This window comes from Callospermophilus lateralis, chromosome 7 (genome assembly GCF_048772815.1).
Source record: "Callospermophilus lateralis isolate mCalLat2 chromosome 7, mCalLat2.hap1, whole genome shotgun sequence".
In the NCBI taxonomy this organism is placed as follows: Eukaryota; Metazoa; Chordata; class Mammalia; order Rodentia; family Sciuridae; genus Callospermophilus; species Callospermophilus lateralis.
In genome coordinates this window covers 125,634,172-125,650,982 of record NC_135311.1, presented here as the reverse complement: position 1 = coordinate 125,650,982, position 16,811 = coordinate 125,634,172, and the positions used below count along the sequence as shown (strand labels likewise).

General features: G+C 45.7%; 1 protein-coding gene across 1 annotated transcript; it reads left to right on the top strand.

The window, feature by feature from the left end:
* Positions 1-2,705: 2,705 nt before the first annotated feature.
* Positions 2,706-15,158, top strand: Lin28a (lin-28 RNA binding posttranscriptional regulator A). The gene is made up of 4 exons (XM_076863175.1): positions 2,706-2,736; positions 3,197-3,393; positions 14,118-14,302; positions 14,939-15,158. The coding sequence occupies exons 1-4, from the start codon at positions 2,706-2,708 to the stop codon at positions 15,156-15,158; spliced, it is 633 nt and encodes a 210-aa protein (XP_076719290.1).
* The last annotated feature ends 1,653 nt before the right edge of the window (positions 15,159-16,811 follow it).

The window sequence follows — 16,811 nt, the reverse complement described above, 5'->3', positions numbered from 1 at the left end:
GGGGAGAAAAAACTATATGGCAGACAGTAATTTGAAAGATTTCCCTGTACAATCTAACTTCAGTCTCACAATCCCTGAGAGCTAAGTATTCTCATTATCTCCACTGGACTGAGGAGGAAACTGAGGCACAAAAAGGAAGTTGCCTTAGATCACAGAGCTGTAATAAACATGGGTAATCTGACCCCAACACCTGTGATCTTATGAAAAGTGCTAATAAATAAGGAAATCTTTTGAAAATTAGTAGTAGAGAAAAATAACAACAACAACAAACAAAAAACAAAACAAACAAACAAAAAAAACCTCTACTCTTTCCTTACCCTTTATGGACACATGAGTTCTACACATTTTTCTGAAGGGAAGCTTGAGATACCCACACCACTTTCACTGAATCACGCATTACTGAAAATGCCCTTTCTTTGGTGTCCAATAACGTCTCTTCATCTGTCTCTGGTATGAATTATGTCGGTGTTAACCGGGACGTTAAGGAAACCAGGAACACAAGAAGGCATTCTCAAAGCAGGGGGCTGGGAGCCAAGAGCGTGGGTTCGTTCAGCACCAAGGACAGAGCCAAGGCTGCCTCAGGACCCTGGACAGAGAAGCTAGGCGCGCCTGCCCGGGGACCCAAAAACCCTTCAGGGCGGACTACTGGAAACCCAAGAGCTCAGCTCTTCTTTTCCTTTCTTCAGACGACCTCGGTCACCTGCTTCTGAATCTTAGAAACAGAGGTACAGGAAACAAATATATTTTAAGGGCTCTACTAACGGGGAAGATAAAACTCGTGATGGGGAAGCTTGTGTTAGTAAAAATGGTTTTGACTAATATACTCAGAGAATTCTTCAAAGATCTAAATTACAGTCCTCAGTTGGCAGCAGGACACTGCTAATGATATGTGTTAATGATACTTATTTTTTAGGCTGAATAGAAAAGCGTCCCCGTTGTCCTTTTTATTCCCAAAGTTCTATCCCTCATTCCTTACACTCAAGTTTTTGTCTCGTCAAGACACCTCCACAGTAAAGGGAAATCTGACCACAATCCCTGGCTCCCACCCCATCTTCCCCTTCCCTACCCCCACTTTCCCCCTTTCTCTGTCACATACACACGTGGTCACGCGCGCACACACACACAGAGAGCTGCAGCGTGAGAACCGCGAGTTGTTCGGCACACTTGTGGAGAAGACTGAACTCAGAGCAAGCGGATGCCCCCGAAAGCAGGCTCTGTCCCTTTAAATGGGTAGAGGCAGTGGGGGAGGGGAACTGGCCGGAGCTGGCATTGTCCAGTTTGAACTGAGCACCGGAAGTGAAGGGGCAGGGCCAGGGCCGTGCACTGAGCCCCGGGCCATTGTCCATCTCCGACCAGGGCAGTAGCCAGCCCCCTGGCCCACCCTCCTTATCTCCTAAAACCGAGGCTTCCTCTTCAAATGAGGAGACCCCCTATTCCAGTTCTTCCGCCAGCCCCATTATGGGGACGGTAACGCACTTTAGGATGGTGATTCTGAGACAAGGAGGGTCTGGAAATCTCAGAGTGTCCGGAGTACTGGAGTTAGTGCCTCCACCCAGCAACCCACTCAGCCCCTCTCCCTGCAGTGGATGGAAAGGCGTGGGGGTGGGGTGGGGATGGGGTGGGCACTGGTGAGAGAGGGACACACTTCCAGGCCCTTTGGGTTCCTCCCGCTCTCGCTGGGAGCTCTACCTGAAAACAACTTGAGACTCTTGATTTGGAAAGGAGAAAAGAAGGAAGGGTTCTTTACACCGCATCAATTAGGAGCGCTTTCCCTCTTTTAGTTGGGGAGATCCAGAAAACTCTTCGAGTCCGAAACTCCAGGAGGCAGAGAGGTTTAGCTGTAGTGAGCCGCAGGCTGACTTTGATAGGCAGCGCCTTGGTCAGGACGGGAGATCCGCGCTGCGGGATCTACAGCCTCTGCCCTGCTCCCCCATCCCCGACTTCCTAGTGTCCAGAACTCCAGGTCTATCTAAGCACACGGGGGTGGGGGGTGAGAGCGGGTCAGCGCCAAGCAGCCGGGTCAGTTCAGAGGCCTAAGGGGGAAGGGGGGAGGGGCGCTCAAGGACTGGGGGAGGGGGAGGGCTCATCCATTTCTCCCTTGACAGGTGGTTTGTGTTTCTGATTGGCCAGCGCCACCAGGCTCACACCTCCCTCCCCCAACTCTCTGGAATGTATAATTATCTGCGCGGGGGGTGGGGGTGGTGTGGGAGTGTGTGTGTGTGTGTGTGTGAGCAGTCACGTGGTTTTAAAACTAGCCCCCCATGTCCCCTACCTGTATCTGCTTTGGGGACCTCACTGAGTCCTTAAAGGGCAGGATCCCAAATTCTGGGGTACGCAAGATTTCCAGGGCAGACGACCCCCATCTCCAGATGTGTGTATATGGAGGGGGTATCAAACCTCAAGGTTCTGAGAAGGGACACCCCAGAGGTGTCAGAGACCAGAGCGTTGGGGGAGGGCCAGAATCGGAGTCAGAGGGAAAGGGAGGGGAGAGAAGAAGGAGGGGAGGGGAGGGGGCTGCCCGCGGGGGGTTGGGTCATTGTCTTTTAGAATTTGGGAGCCTTTGAAAAGCCGTGGGCCCTCCCACCGCTATTGTGCGGGGGAAGATGTAGCAGCCTCTTCTCCGAACCACCCCTTTGCCTGCGGACTTCTCTGGGGCCAGCAGCCGCCCGACTAGGGGCCCGGGGCCACGGGCTCAGCAGACGACCATGGGCTCGGTGTCCAACCAGCAGTTTGCAGGTTCGAGCTCGGGACTTAGCGGGGACACCTTAGGGTGCAGGGCGCCCAGGAGCCACGTAGAAGGGAGGTGGGGAAGTATCCTTCGGGCTGCCCGTAGTACCCCAAGTCGGTGCGGTTTCCTGCTTCATGGGGCCATCTCTGGAGTAAAGAACCCCGGAGTCCCAGTGGCGTGCGCGCCGAACTTGCGGGGGCGGAGGGAGAGAAGAGGAGGGGCCTGTCGGACCGTGTGTCCCCCGGCAACGTGCTGTGGGAACAGGAGCAAAACTTTCGGGGCACCTCTGGCCTCGGTGTAAGCTTGGGAGCGCGGGTGGTGGCCGGGACAGGTTTTTTCTCGGCAGCTGCCTGATACATGCCCCCTCCTGGGTGTACACCGCAGGCTGGACACTGGGGTCTCCCGGCTAGGTCCGGAGAGGGCCCTTCGTGGCCCTCCAACTAATGGACTGGCCCTCCCTATCTCCAGGTGGCTGCACCAAAGCGGCGGAGAAGGCGCCCGAGGAGGCGCCGGCGGACGCGGCCCGGGCAGCAGACGAGCCGCAGTTGCTGCACGGTGCCGGCATCTGTAAGTGGTTCAACGTGCGCATGGGGTTCGGCTTCCTGTCCATGACCGCCCGCGCCGGGGTCGCGCTCGACCCCCCAGTGGACGTCTTTGTGCACCAGGTGAGACTGATTCTGGTAACTTTGCTGTGGAAAAGGGGAACTAGGAGCGCATATCCATGGGTGGGCGGACAAGCTCGGCTGTTGGATTGAAGATCAAGGACTCATTGTGTGACCCCATCTTTGCCCATGCACCCCAATTCTAAGGCCCCATTTACTACAACCTGGCGAGAGGGGGATGCAAGCACTGATTATCAGTACCCCCGCCCCCTTCCGGGAACCCCTCCGGCTTACCACGTGTCTATTACCTCTTTCCCCTGGGAAGAGGGCAGGGGGCAGAGAGGTGACCCCATGTGGCAGAAACTAAGGTTGTATTGTGCTTGCGGGTGGGGGGAGGGCGAGCAGGCCGGCCAGGAAAGCACATGCCGGGCCTGAGCCGGGCGTCCAGCGCCTTTAACGTCTGAACGTAGCTCGGAGGGCGGGAGAGAATGAAGGGAACTGGTTACCAGACCCAAAGGCGTAAAGCTGAGAAGTCAGCCGCGTCCCCTGTTTAAAGCCGACCTCATGCAGGAGGTCATCGGAAAACTCAGGCCCTGAGGCTTGGGTAGGTTTCACAGATTCCTGAAGGATCCATCTGGGGTCTTGAAAGCTCCTTTAGAAGATTCGTTACAGTTCAGGACTAAGGGCTTTGCTGTCCAACTCCTGCCAGGAAGGAAAACCTTAAGGAGCCCAGGCTTTTACATTCCTGGGACGGGCTAGGAGGGAGTTGGGTCGGTGCAACCCCAAGTTCTCAGTTAAAGCAGGACAGCACAGTATGGGGTGAAATTCAGTGTCGCAGGTCAGGGGGTGGAGGGAGGCTGGCCTCTGAATCTATTCTCCTCAGTTTGGCATTTATGGCCCCAGACAGCCATTGATTGCTGTCCTAACATTCCTAGCCTCAAACAAGAGCCAAAGACTTTGGTCTCCCTCCTCCCAAGCTTCTCTTCCCATAATATCCTAGAAGTATTGCAGGGATCCTGGGCCACCAGTTTAGGAGTAAAAGAAGTTGTTGCATGTGCCCATTCCATCTTTGGTTGGGACTATTTGGAAACAAAAAATTGCTAATCCCTGGCCCTGTGGGTTGACACCCTGGCCGGGCAGGGAGGGGTTACTTCAGGGAGGTTGGCTTTAGGAGCCATGGGGGAGGGGAAAGGAGGATGTGGGGATTAAGGGTTGGAGCCTGAGGGATGGCGTTCTGGAGGGGGAGGGGTGGGGAAGGGAGATGCTGGGTGGACGGTTGGAGGCAGTAGAGAAGTCTCCAGTCATGAGTGAGGAGGTAGAGTAGGGGAAACTATGAGGACAGAGGATTCAGGGAAATAGGGGCCCACTGGTTACTGTTAGCTGTTAGTGCCATAGGGTCACTGGGCTTCTAGAACATTTGCCAAAAGGACCTGCAGGAGGAAGCTTAACTACCCTTTTGCAGCCCCCAACATTAGACAGCTAGTATCTGGCTGGTGGCTTTGCCCCCCCCTCATTTACATATGTGAATGATAACCCACAGGAAGTAATTGTGGGAGAAAGAAGGGAATTGGCCTCTTTAGATCTATTAAATCACTTTATTACAGGAACCAGCTTTGAATGGCCCTCCTCAGCAGGGTGGCAAGCCTCCCCCACTCTCCCATTTATCTGATCACAAAGAGATTAAAATCTTTCCTGGTATGGGGACAGACTGGACAGCTTCCCTAATTTGGGGAGGCTGGAATAAAAGAGTCAGATCCAACATTTTCTTGTCTCCCCTCAAGGCTGCTTAGTAGGGAGGGACTGAAGGGAATGTATTCCCTGATCTGGATTTCCTTACTCATCAATTGGAAATCTGTGCCTCAGCAGACTTATCCTTAGGTTCCAGAACAATTGGAAAATTATTGGATATTATGGAAGACAGCAGGGGCCAGCTTGGAGACACTCTGGACTTCAAGGTGTTGGAACATCCAGGGAACCAAGAGCTGAATGAGTTATCAGGAGGGAGCTGAGCTGGAATAAAGGATCAAGAATCTATCCCCTAATCTCCACTCTCCCAATGGTGGTCAAAAAGGACAAAACTGGTCTTTATTTTGCATATGGGATTTGGGCTGGTCCACAGACTGCACCTTAGTTAGTAATTTGAAATCCCTCTCTGGAAATCTAATGGCAGAGGAAATTTGTAGTTGCTGGATAACCCCTAAAATTTGTTTGCTGGGGGAGGAAAGTTACTGAAATGGAGAGGGTCAGAAATCTTTAGCTGTTGTTTTGGGGCATCCTGGGGTTAGGGTGAAATGGTAAGGACAATGGTCCTAAGATAGCATTTGCCAGGAAGAGGGGATTATAAGCCCTTCTGAGGTTGGGTTTATAAGGTTCCCAACACCCTTTTAACTATTATTCTTATACTCCCTTCCACGTACTTTATAATGTACCCGTGGAGTAAATGTGTGTGAGAAAAAGCTTATCTGTGACTCCTCTACTCAAAAAAGAGATTTCTGTGACACCCCTTTTATCAGCTATAGGTCATTGGATCTAGAAAATCTCTGGAATCTGTGGCATTAGGGGAATGTAAGAGTCATAATAATGGTAAACTGCAAGCCCTTAAATCAAGTTTCAATCAAGGTTTCTTGACCTCAACACTATTAATGTATTTTGAGCAGGATAATTTCTCATTGTGGGTTTTATTTCTTCATTATAGGAAGTATAGTGTTCCTTAGAAGCCAGTTGTACCCTTCAGTTGTGACAACCAAAATGTCTTCAGATATTGCTAAATATCCCCTGGGAGGCAGAATCACCTCCAGTTGAGAAACCATTCTACAGGGAAAGCAGAGCAACAGAGCAAGAAAGAGCTAAACTGTTTCCTATTTCCTGGAGATTCACCAAGAATGCTAAAAAAATCCCTGTGGCCATTTTAAGAGTTCTCGCTTAACTCATGTTTCCTGTGGTTCAAAACCCAAGCTACCAAGATTTGTATAAATTCTTTAAATGAGGAAAAAATGTCTTGCTTTTCCATAGTGTCTAAGTACCCTGGTAGCTAAAATACTGTATTAGAAGGCTGAGCAGCAAAAAGAAAAGCCCATAGATGATTAAGGAAACCTCATGGCCTTCTTTTTTGGAAGAAAATTGAGGGTTGGTGAGAGCAATCTCTGTCAGGGTCTGGGTTAGAACTATTGGGTTCAAAGGGCACATGGGCTCTTTCAAAGCCGCCTGGTTTTTTAACTTTGCATCTTTGATTCCTCGCTTCATTTCTAGTTATTGATGCATTTCTCTTATACTCTTAACCAATGTGTAAGCTCTTTGAAAAGAGGAACTTGGCTGTCTGTGTCCAAGTGTATGAGTGAATATGAAAAAGTAAAGGAGTCTTGAGCACAATTTCCGTGGCGTCATTAATTGATTCATTCCCACTTTTTTTTTCCCCACCCAGTACTGGGAATGGAACTCAGGCCTTGTTTGGTAGGCAAGTGTCTACCACCAGCTACATTCCATCTTAATGGGAAAAGACAGGTTAAAAATAAATCACCTTGGTTTTTCAGAACACTGGTAAGAAGTCCATGTGTTAATTTGGGCATCGCAGAATCTTCTGGGATCCTTCTCTTTCTGAGTAGACATACTTTCTAGCCAATATCCTATGTAAAGTCTATACCACCATCCTGAGCAGAGCATCTATTTGATGGAAGCTTCTACTTGTTGGTTTGTGACACTATTGCCTGTCCCATAAGGGGTTTTTAGTGACTTTTACCGGGGCATGAAGGGTGGAAGGAGTTGGGGGAAAAGGAGGAAACTTCCAAGAATAGTATGTAATTTTTAGCATCTTAGGTTGGAGTTTCTGAATTCAGACAGGAAACCAAAGTCCAAGAAGGGAGATGGCTCTTCTATACAGCAGTGTATAAGAACTGGGTTTTTGGCATAAAACTCCAGGAACCTTTTTATTTCCACAATGAATTCTTTAAGCAAAGGTGGAGGTGGGGTGAGTTCAAAACAAGCACCCTATCCTTGCAACTCCTTCATCTTAAGGATGGAGGAAGGCAAGATAAGCACAATAAGGAGCTGAGGAGGTAGATCTACACACATACACATGTTCACAGTTCAGAACCCTTCAGTCTCCTCAGCCAAGGCTCCCTCTGGTTACCTTCTGCACATGCTGGTGCACAGCACCATCTGGTGGAGAAGTATCAACAGAAGCCAGTGAGCCTGGCCGCCCTAAGGCAGAGTGTTGGTAGCAGCTTTTGGTTCTGATCATCTTTTTTTCCATCCTTCTCCAAATAAACTGGTTTCTTGGTGAACTGATTGGGTTTCTAACCTCTACAAAACTCTACTTCCAGAAATGAAGCTCAAGGAGAGCTCTGATAGGATAATGCTTAGTTATTAAAATTACTTTTATGTGCTTTGCTTCTTTTTTTGTGTGTGATTTTGGGTATTGAATCCAGAGATGTACTCTACCACTAAGCTACATCCCCAGCCCTTTTTTCAGACAGGATCTCTCTAAAAATTCCTGAGGCTGATCTTGAACTTGCAATCCTTCTGCCTTGGCTTTACAAGATGCTGGGATTTACAGGCATTATTCTATTAGAGTTTAAAATGAGATCTGTGATTTGCATTATATCAGGTCATGTTGGCTAACAGGCTGTTTGCAATCAGCCCAGCTCTTGCCTTTCACTATGACTTTTCTCAGGGTGCTTATTAACCCCTCTGTCTCCATGTGAACTGTAACATGGGGGTCATAGCTTGCCACATGAATTTGATATGGGGGTTAAGTACTTAACCTATGGTAAGCATTAATTAATAACAGTTATTTTGGGTATTAGAGAACTTAATTTGTTCAACAAATATTCGTGTACTGCTGGAAACCTAGATCTGAGGGTACGGACATACACTGGATAACTTTGAACTGGAGTGACTGGGGGTTGCAAGAGAGCCAAGAACCCCTGTTTTGGGCTCCATGAGCTAGAGCAAGTACCCTGAAATTCTGACTTGTAATTTATGTGGGAAGAAACAATATGATTAAGATCAGCAGTGATCCAGTTGGAAGGAACCTGATTTGTGTCTCTTTTTTTTTTTTTTTTTAGGGATTGAACTCAGGGCCTTATACATGCAAGGCAAGCACTCTACCAACTGAGCTATACCCCCAGCCTAGAGCCTTAAACTTTTAAAATTCATATTTAATGAGTGACCCCCAAGCTCCATATCTCTACATTTTGGCAGAAGCTGTTGCTGGAAAGGGGTGATGAATGTTTGTGGGGGAAGAGAGGAGAGGCAGTCCATGAGATATTAAGAAGGGAGCAGAAGGTGTAAGTACTACTAGTGGAGGGAAATCATACCTTGCTACCAAATAGAGATGTTTGCTGCAAGTGCCTCTACCTACCAAGGCAGCCTGAGCAATGGGCCCGGGCAGGCTGCCCACCTTCCTAACTTGAACAAATTGGGAAAGGAAGATGGGATTCCTGTCTTCCTCAACTTCTCCCCTTTAAAATATTTGTCTGAATAAATAATTAAGATTCTAGCAGGGAAGATTTGACTGAAGGCATCCTAATGGTGGTGGTGGGGATATCCTCTTTTTAGTTAGACCTAGGAGATATGGAGTGGGCAGGCCTGAGAAGGGAAGATGGCTACTGGATTTGACTTTGGCACATTTGGCAAGACTGACTGGGGAAGAGAAGTGTTTCTGTATCTGTTTACCCTACTGTGACCATAACCCCAACCTGGAGAGGAAGGGAAGAACTGATCCTGTTGAATGTGGGGGAAGGGGAGAGCATACAGGGGATCTGCGCCTTGGAACTCCAGGAATCTGACCACCAGAACCAACCAGTGTCAACTCTTTGTTTCCTGGGGCTGGGCTCTATTGGGGGAGCTTAGGCCATGCCCCTCCCCCCAAGGACTTTTCTCTTTGGAGGGGATGGGGAGAGGGCGGGGCCTTGCTTTGTGTGTGGTTGGGGGTGGAATGGGGGTAGTACAAGAATTTCAGGCTCCTTTCAGATTCAGGCCCTGGGAGGCTGGCTCTGTTGGGCTGCATGCCGCCAAATACCTATCTGATAAGAGAGGAATTCAAACTATGTGTTTTGGAAAGGAACAGGGGAGGGGGGCAGGGAGCCACCCCTGGAGACCACCAGTTTAAATCTTGGCCAGCCGGTTAGGTTGAGGTGCCTGCAGGGGTGTTTTGTACTCTTTGTAAGTCTTCTTAACAGACCTCAAGTCTTCCAGTGATGACTAAACCTAGGAGGACTTAATCTTATAGTGCCTGTCCCCATGTATGGTACCCCCTTGCTTCTAAAAGTGATTCAGTAAACTGGAGCTTGCGGAAGAGATATTTTTCTGGTTTCCATAGCTGGTTAGTGATAAAACCAGAGTTCATTTTGAGTCTCTTGACACTTGGTTCTCCCTGTTACCCTGCCCCCAACCAGCCTGAAGAGGTGGGTAATTGCCACTCACCCAGAATTTATATGTGTTAGGAGGCTCAGTGTTAACTACTTTTCATGCATAAAACCTCATGGTTCCACCATAAAATTAAGTTTATGCTCCATTTTATAAATTAGTATGGAAAGGAGGGTGAATTATCTCAGACTTTTAATCCTTGTTTTTAACCACTCATTGCTGGATCACAGCTGGAATTACCTGGAGAGAAGGCTAGTCTTGTTCCTCTAATACCTTCCAACTCACTGACTTATCTCTTGTCCTGGCTCAGTGATAGACAAGTCCAATCAAAGGTTAAATTTCTATGCAACAGGGAAGAGGAAAAGTCCTTTGGCCACTGAGATGTTTTTATTTCCTGTTTGAATGCTCTTGCCCTGTGTCCACATCAAGCTGGGGCTGTGTGTTGGGAGGCATTATATCCCTGGATGTTCCCCTGAGGATAAAAACAAGTGAAGGGGGTGTTTGGGGTGTATTTCAGTGGTAGATCACATGCCTAGCATTTGCAGAAGCCCTGGGTTCACTCCCTAGCATCCTTATTCCTTTCCAGGGGAAAAAAGCTACAAGAATCCCTTAGCTTTGGAATATTTCTATGATGGGACAGTTACGAGTAATAATACATAAAGTATTTCCATATAATTTTCATTAGAGCCTATGAAGTTGAAAGAAAGGCACTGTTTTTTTCATTTTCTGGATCTGAGGCTCAGATGTGAGTGACTGATAAAAATTCACAGAACCAGTAACTGGAAGGACAGCATTTCATAAAGCAGGATGTGGATGGCTCCTAAGCGTGTGTTCGTAACCAGAACCCTTGGTAGAAGTAAGTTAGCCACATGTGGGGGTGTATACATCTGTAATCCCAGAAACTGGGAAGCTGAGGCAAGAGGAACACAAGTTCAAGGTCAGTTTTAGCAACTAGTGAGATCCTGCCACAAAATTCAAAATAAAAGGGCCATAGATACAGTTATCATGTGTGCCACCACACCTGGTCCTTCTTGACATATTTGATACACTCTGGTTGTTTTACCCTAATAAGATAAAGTTGTAATGAAGACTCTTCTGGAGAGGGCATGGGAGATACTGTTACCTCTACTAATGTGGTATTGATGTACTAAGTGGCATGGTAGTAACTGTGAGTTTTAAGTCAGGAACTCTGGGTTCTTCTAATGCTTGTATTGCAGTTCAATTAGCTGTATGGATAACTCCGCTTCTCCTTTATTTTTTACAACTTTTTTTTTTTTTTTGGTGGGGGGGTACCAAAAACCACTGAACCACATCCCAAGCCCTATTTTGTATTTTATTTAGAGACAGAGTCTCACTGAGTTGCTTAGCACCTTGCTTATTGCTGAGACTGGCTTTGAACTCTGGATCCTCCTGCCTCAGCCTCTCAGCTGCTGGGATTACAGGCATGTGCCACTGCACCTAGCTCCCCTTTATTTTTTTAAGGTTGTGAGGCTATTTATTTACTGCTTTGTAAGTGTCAGGTTTTTTAAGTCAAATAATTAAAATTGCCTCCTTATTGCCAGGTGTTTTGGCACATGTTTATAGTCCCAGCTATTCAGGAGGTTGGAGTATGAGGATCAGAAGTTCAAGGCCAGCCTGAACAACACAGTGAGAACCCATCTCAAAGAAAACCAAACAAATAGCCACCAAAACAACCAACATGACTCCTAGCAATAATATGATTCATCTCAACACTAGTGGAGACAAACTCAGAGACAAAAAACTACCTCTGTTCTTTAGTTCATCCAAAAATGTGCTAGGCATTATCTGATGTGCCAACATGAGCAACAGGGCTTACTTGCATGATATACATGCAATACTTGCATGGTATTCATTATTGTGGCTGTACCAGATTTTATTCAACTGTTCCCCATGCCCTCTCCTCTTAGAAGAGTCTTCATACAACTTCATCTTATGAGGGTAAAACAGCCAGACATGTGTCAAATATGTCAAGAAGGACCAGGTGTGGTGGCACACAATGATAACTGTATCTATGGCCCTTTTATTCTTAATTTTGAGACAGGATCTCACTAGTTGCTAAAGCTGACCTTGAACTTGTGTTCCTCTTGCCTTTTTTTTTTTTAAGAGAGAGAATTTTAATATTTATTTTTTTAGTTTTCGGCGGACACAACATCTTTGTTTGTATGTGGTGCTGAGGATCGAACCCGGGCCGCACTCATGCCAGGCGAGCACGCTACCACTTGAACCACATCCCCAGCCCCTCCTCTTGCCTTAGGTAGTAAGTTATTTACCTTTTTGTGGGGGCAGGCACCAGGGATTGAACTCAGGGACACTCAACCACTGAGCCACAACCCCAGCCCTATTTTTTGTATTTTATTTAGAGGCAGGGTCTCATTGAGTTGCTTAGTGCCTTGCCTTTCCTGAGGCTGGCTTTGAACCTGCAATCCTTTTGTCTCAGCCTCTCCAGTGGCTGGGATTACAGGCATGTGCCACCGTGCTTGGCAATTTACCATTTTAACAACAATGATATACCGAATATGTCATGCTAAATCTTCCTGAAAATTAAACCTACTAATACTTATCTAGTTCTTATTTTTTTTTTAATTTTATTTATTTTTAAATTTTTAGTTGTAGTTGGACATAATATCTTTCTTTTATTTATTTATGTGGTGCTGAGGATTGAACCCAGGGCCTCGCACATGGTAGGCGAGCGCTCTACCACTGGGCCACAACATCAGCCCCTCTAGTTCTTCTTTATATATAGTTTTCCTTGACACTTAGGTGTTTAATTCCAAGTGGATAATTAATTTGTTTCAGCAAAATTTGACTTGTTTTCCTCACCTACTGATTTCTCCATGTAGTCTTGGATCTCGCTGTGACTTCAACTTTAATCCTCTCATCTGCGTGCTTGGATCATGCTTGGATCATTGGACCTGATTGGATCATTATCCTTCAACTTTGAGTAACACTTATGTATAAAAATACACTCTACTGTCATGTTAGAAAAAAAAAGGTACCAGGGAGATGGAGGGCTTGTTGATGTTTATATACATGTAAAATATAGTCTTTGATTCTGTCAGTTTATTCTAAGTCCATGGTTATTCTACCTTTCAAATTTTGGGTTAATATTTAAAAATCTGTGCATGTCTCCATGGTTAAAGAAAGAAGGAAAGAAGAAGATTATATAAGAATAGTACAAAAAGTTCCCATATAACCATTACCCAGATTTATCAATTAGTTACATTTTGCCTCATTTGCTTTTTCATTCTCTTTATCTTTGTACAGTTTTAGGTTTGTTTGTTTATACTTTTTTTTTTTTTTTTTTTTTTGGTATCAGAGATTGAGCTCAATGGTTTGAGACAGGGTCCTACTAGTTGCCAGGCCTGGCCTTAAACTTTTGATCCTCCTGCCTCAGCCTCCTGAGTCCCTGGGATTAAAGGTGTGCACCCCTGCGCCGAACTGTAATAGTTATTTTTTTTTAACCATAAATTGCAGTATTCAGCATCTTTGTCTTTAAATATTTCCATGTGTATTTCTTAAGAATAGGGACATTCTCTTATCATTTAAGTGCAATGATCATAATCAAATTTGACATTGAGACATTTATCCATATTCCATATGCAAATTTTGTCAGTTATCCTATTTTTTTCCTATTCCAGGAAAATCCAGAATCTTGCATTCCATTTAATTACACAATTCTTGCTGTTTTTTCCTTCATGATCTTGACATATTTGAAGTGTGTATATCTGGTATAGAATATCCCTCTATTTGGGTTTGTCTGATGTTCCCTCAGAGTTAGATTCAGAGTGAGCAGTTTAAAGTCATATGTCTTTGGTTGGTGCATTGAACCAAGAAATAGTGTCCCTTTTCAATGTGTCCCATTATAGTTTCAGTAATGCTAAACTTGAAGAATGTGGCTAGGGTGATGGTCTAAGTCTCGTTGGCTATTACTTCTTAACATTTTTTAATAAAGCATACATTAAAGCTTTGATATTAAATACTGCCTAATTTTGCATTTTGTTCCCGATATTCTAGTTACTTATTCTTTTGGTGGTAATATAAGAACTGAGGCATTATATGAATACAAAATGTTTAAGGGCTTTATAGTGCTACCTTTATATTCTTCAATTTTGTATTTGTTGATTTCTTATAAATGCTTACATTTAGACTTTTTTTCCCTTAGGACTTTAAATTGGCTGCAAAGCAATGTTTTGGCATATACTTATCATCATAATCTTTGTTAATGTAGATTTTTGTTGTTCTTACTTATGGTGACTCTTGGTATTTAGTTCTTGTTGCTTAAGGGGGAATGCTGTCACTCTTGCTTTCCTATCTTGCAGGAACAGGTTTGTGCACTTTTGAGTTTTTTTGTTGTAATAATGGAAATGAATGGTAACATCTACCATGTTTTCCTTTACCAGAGTAAGCTGCATATGGAGGGCTTCCGGAGCCTGAAGGAGGGCGAGGCAGTGGAGTTTACCTTTAAGAAGTCTGCCAAGGGCCTGGAATCCATCCGTGTTACTGGCCCTGGTGGTGTGTTCTGTATTGGGAGTGAGAGGCGGCCAAAAGGGAAGAACATGCAAAAACGCAGATCCAAAGGAGACAGGTATAGCTTGGAAGCCAGCTTGTGTAGTCTTCTGATCATAAGGGGATATGTTCTCCCAATCTGTCACTTGTATCAGTTTTCCAAAGATAAATGAAGCCTATGGTCCCTGGTAATCTTGCTATTGGGTTTAAAACGTCTTAGCTCTGAGCAGATTATCTTTTTTTATTTTTTGTTTTGAAATAAGGTATTGATAACTTACCTAGGACCTTGCTAAGTTGCTGAGTCTGGCTTTAAATTTGTGATCCTCCTGCATCAGCCTCCTGAGTCACTGAGTTTACAGGTGTGCACCACCATGCCCAGCCAATATCTGATTTTTCTAAAATTCTTTCTAAGATAAGAGTATGGTAGGCCACCATCTCTTCCCCAAGTTGCAGTCTGCAGTTGGGGTCAGTGACTCGACTCTAAGTATCTTAATATTTTCAAATTGACATGAATCTGAAGATGACATATAGTTAGATTTGGAAGTTATTTAGAGATCATCTAATTTATTTCTTCATCTGTAAGTGGGGAAACTGGTCTCTGGCAAGGAAGGTGTAGTGACAGTCCTGGACCCAAGCTCAGATGGTTTCCCTCTGGGGAGCACTCTAACCTCTTCTCATACTTTTGTCCCACCTTTCCCACATTGCTTTATACCAGGTGCTACAACTGTGGTGGGCTAGATCATCATGCCAAGGAATGCAAGCTGCCACCCCAGCCCAAGAAGTGCCACTTCTGCCAAAGCATCAATCATATGGTAGCCTCATGTCCACTGAAGGCCCAGCAGGCGCCCAGCTCCCAGGGCAAGCCAGCCTATTTCCGGGAGGAAGAAGAAGAGATCCACAGCCCTGCCCTGCTCCCTGCAGAGGCCCAGAATTGAGCCATAGCGGGTGGGGGCTATTCTTTTGCTATCAGGAGTTCAAGGAGCAGGCATCAATCGGCAGAGTGGAGAAAGTGGGGATAAGGGTGGGTTGGGGGTAGCTGGCAGTGCCAAGTTTCTCAGGCCGGGGTTCCCCCGCATCATCCCATCTTCCCTTTCAGTGGGGGGAAGGGGCGAGGCAAAGGAACTCCAACCATGCTCTATAGAAATGCAAGTAGGGGCTTTGGGGCAAAGCCACCTTAAAACCTGTGTGCTTTATCTGAGTCTTCACCCCAAAACCTAGCTTTTGAAAGTGGCCTGGATGTTAGGGAGGTTGTTTTCCTTTCAAAGAAGGAAATGTAATAATATTTCCCTTGCCAGGGCATGAAACAGTTAACACAGAAGAGCAGATGAATGGACCCAACCCACATTCTGTGGGAGAATCTCAGGAGCAAAGCAGGGTTTTCACATCTTGTTTCCTTCCTCATAATCCAATCTTGGGATATAGTGCTGGAAACTGTCCCAAGTTATGGGTTGTGAGGATAGGCAAAAGGGGTGGTTGGGGAAACAGCTGCAGACCCACTGCTCCTAGCTCACTCCCACTCTTTCTGGGCCAATGTGATTTTATTTATTTGCTCCCTTGGATAACTGCACCTTGGGTCCCACTTTCTCCAGGATGCCAGCTGCACTATCTGTGTGCGAATGACGTATCTTGTGCATTTTAACTTTTTTTTTCCCCCTTAATATAAATATTCTGGTTTTGTATTTTTGTATATTTTAATCTAAGGCCCTCATTCCTGCACTGTGTTCTCAGGTACATGAGCAATCTCAGGGATAAGGCGGCAGCAGCTCCAGGTCTGCACAGCAGGAATAATTTTTGTTGTTGTTTTTATCACCATGGAGAGCAACCATTTGGAGTGCACAGCCTATTGAACTACCTCATTTCTGCCAATTAGAGCTCGCTTTTCTGCTATACTGTCCTCTTGAAACCCCCTCCACCTTAAATGTTTCATAGGAGACTAGGTTTTAATTGAGTTGCCCCAAGACTTGATTTCCTTGTACTGGAAGACTGGAAATTAGTCTAAACAAAAAAAAAGTGGTGCAGAGAAGTTTGAGAGGTGGGGGCCAGGTAACAGGCCCAGAGAGGAAGCCAAAGTTAAGTGATGGTTGTCTAATGCTAGGGCATGGAAGTTGCTTTACAGATCCATCCTTCACCAGATTAGCCTAGGCCTACCATGTCCAACAGGGTGTATATGTGTTTTTGTTTTAAAATTTTTTTAAAAAAGGAGAGTAAGGATGAGTTCAAAGACTAGTACCCTTATCCCACCCTGTGCTGTACTAGGAAGGCTATATGAACAAAGGGCTAAAATCCTTAACCTTCCAAAACTCTTGGCTTCCAGAGAGACCCATAGCAAGGACTCTTTGTGGCGCCCAGAGCCAGTGTCCTGCCCTGCTGCAATAATTATGAGTAGTGTCAAGGTAGCTAAAAGAGGAAAGAAAGGGGGTTTCGTTTACATGCTGTGAGATCACCGCAAACCTACCTCACTGTGTTGAAACGGGATAAATGCAATAGAACGCATTGGGTGGTGTGTGTCTGATCCTGGTTTCTTGTCTCCCCCGGATGCTGCCCCCCTCTAGTTATTATATTTGTCTGGGCTTTGTAGGACTTTACTG

Excerpts from the sequence above, each read along its gene's own strand:
- Lin28a (XM_076863175.1), top strand. The coding sequence starts at position 2,706 with ATGGGCTCGGTGTCCAACCAGCAGTTTGCAG. Across the intron at positions 2,737-3,196 it reads GTCCAACCAGCAGTTTGCAG|GTGGCTGCACCAAAGCGGCG; the intron begins GTTCGAGCTCGG and ends CCCTATCTCCAG. Across the intron at positions 3,394-14,117 it reads TGGACGTCTTTGTGCACCAG|AGTAAGCTGCATATGGAGGG; the intron begins GTGAGACTGATT and ends TTCCTTTACCAG.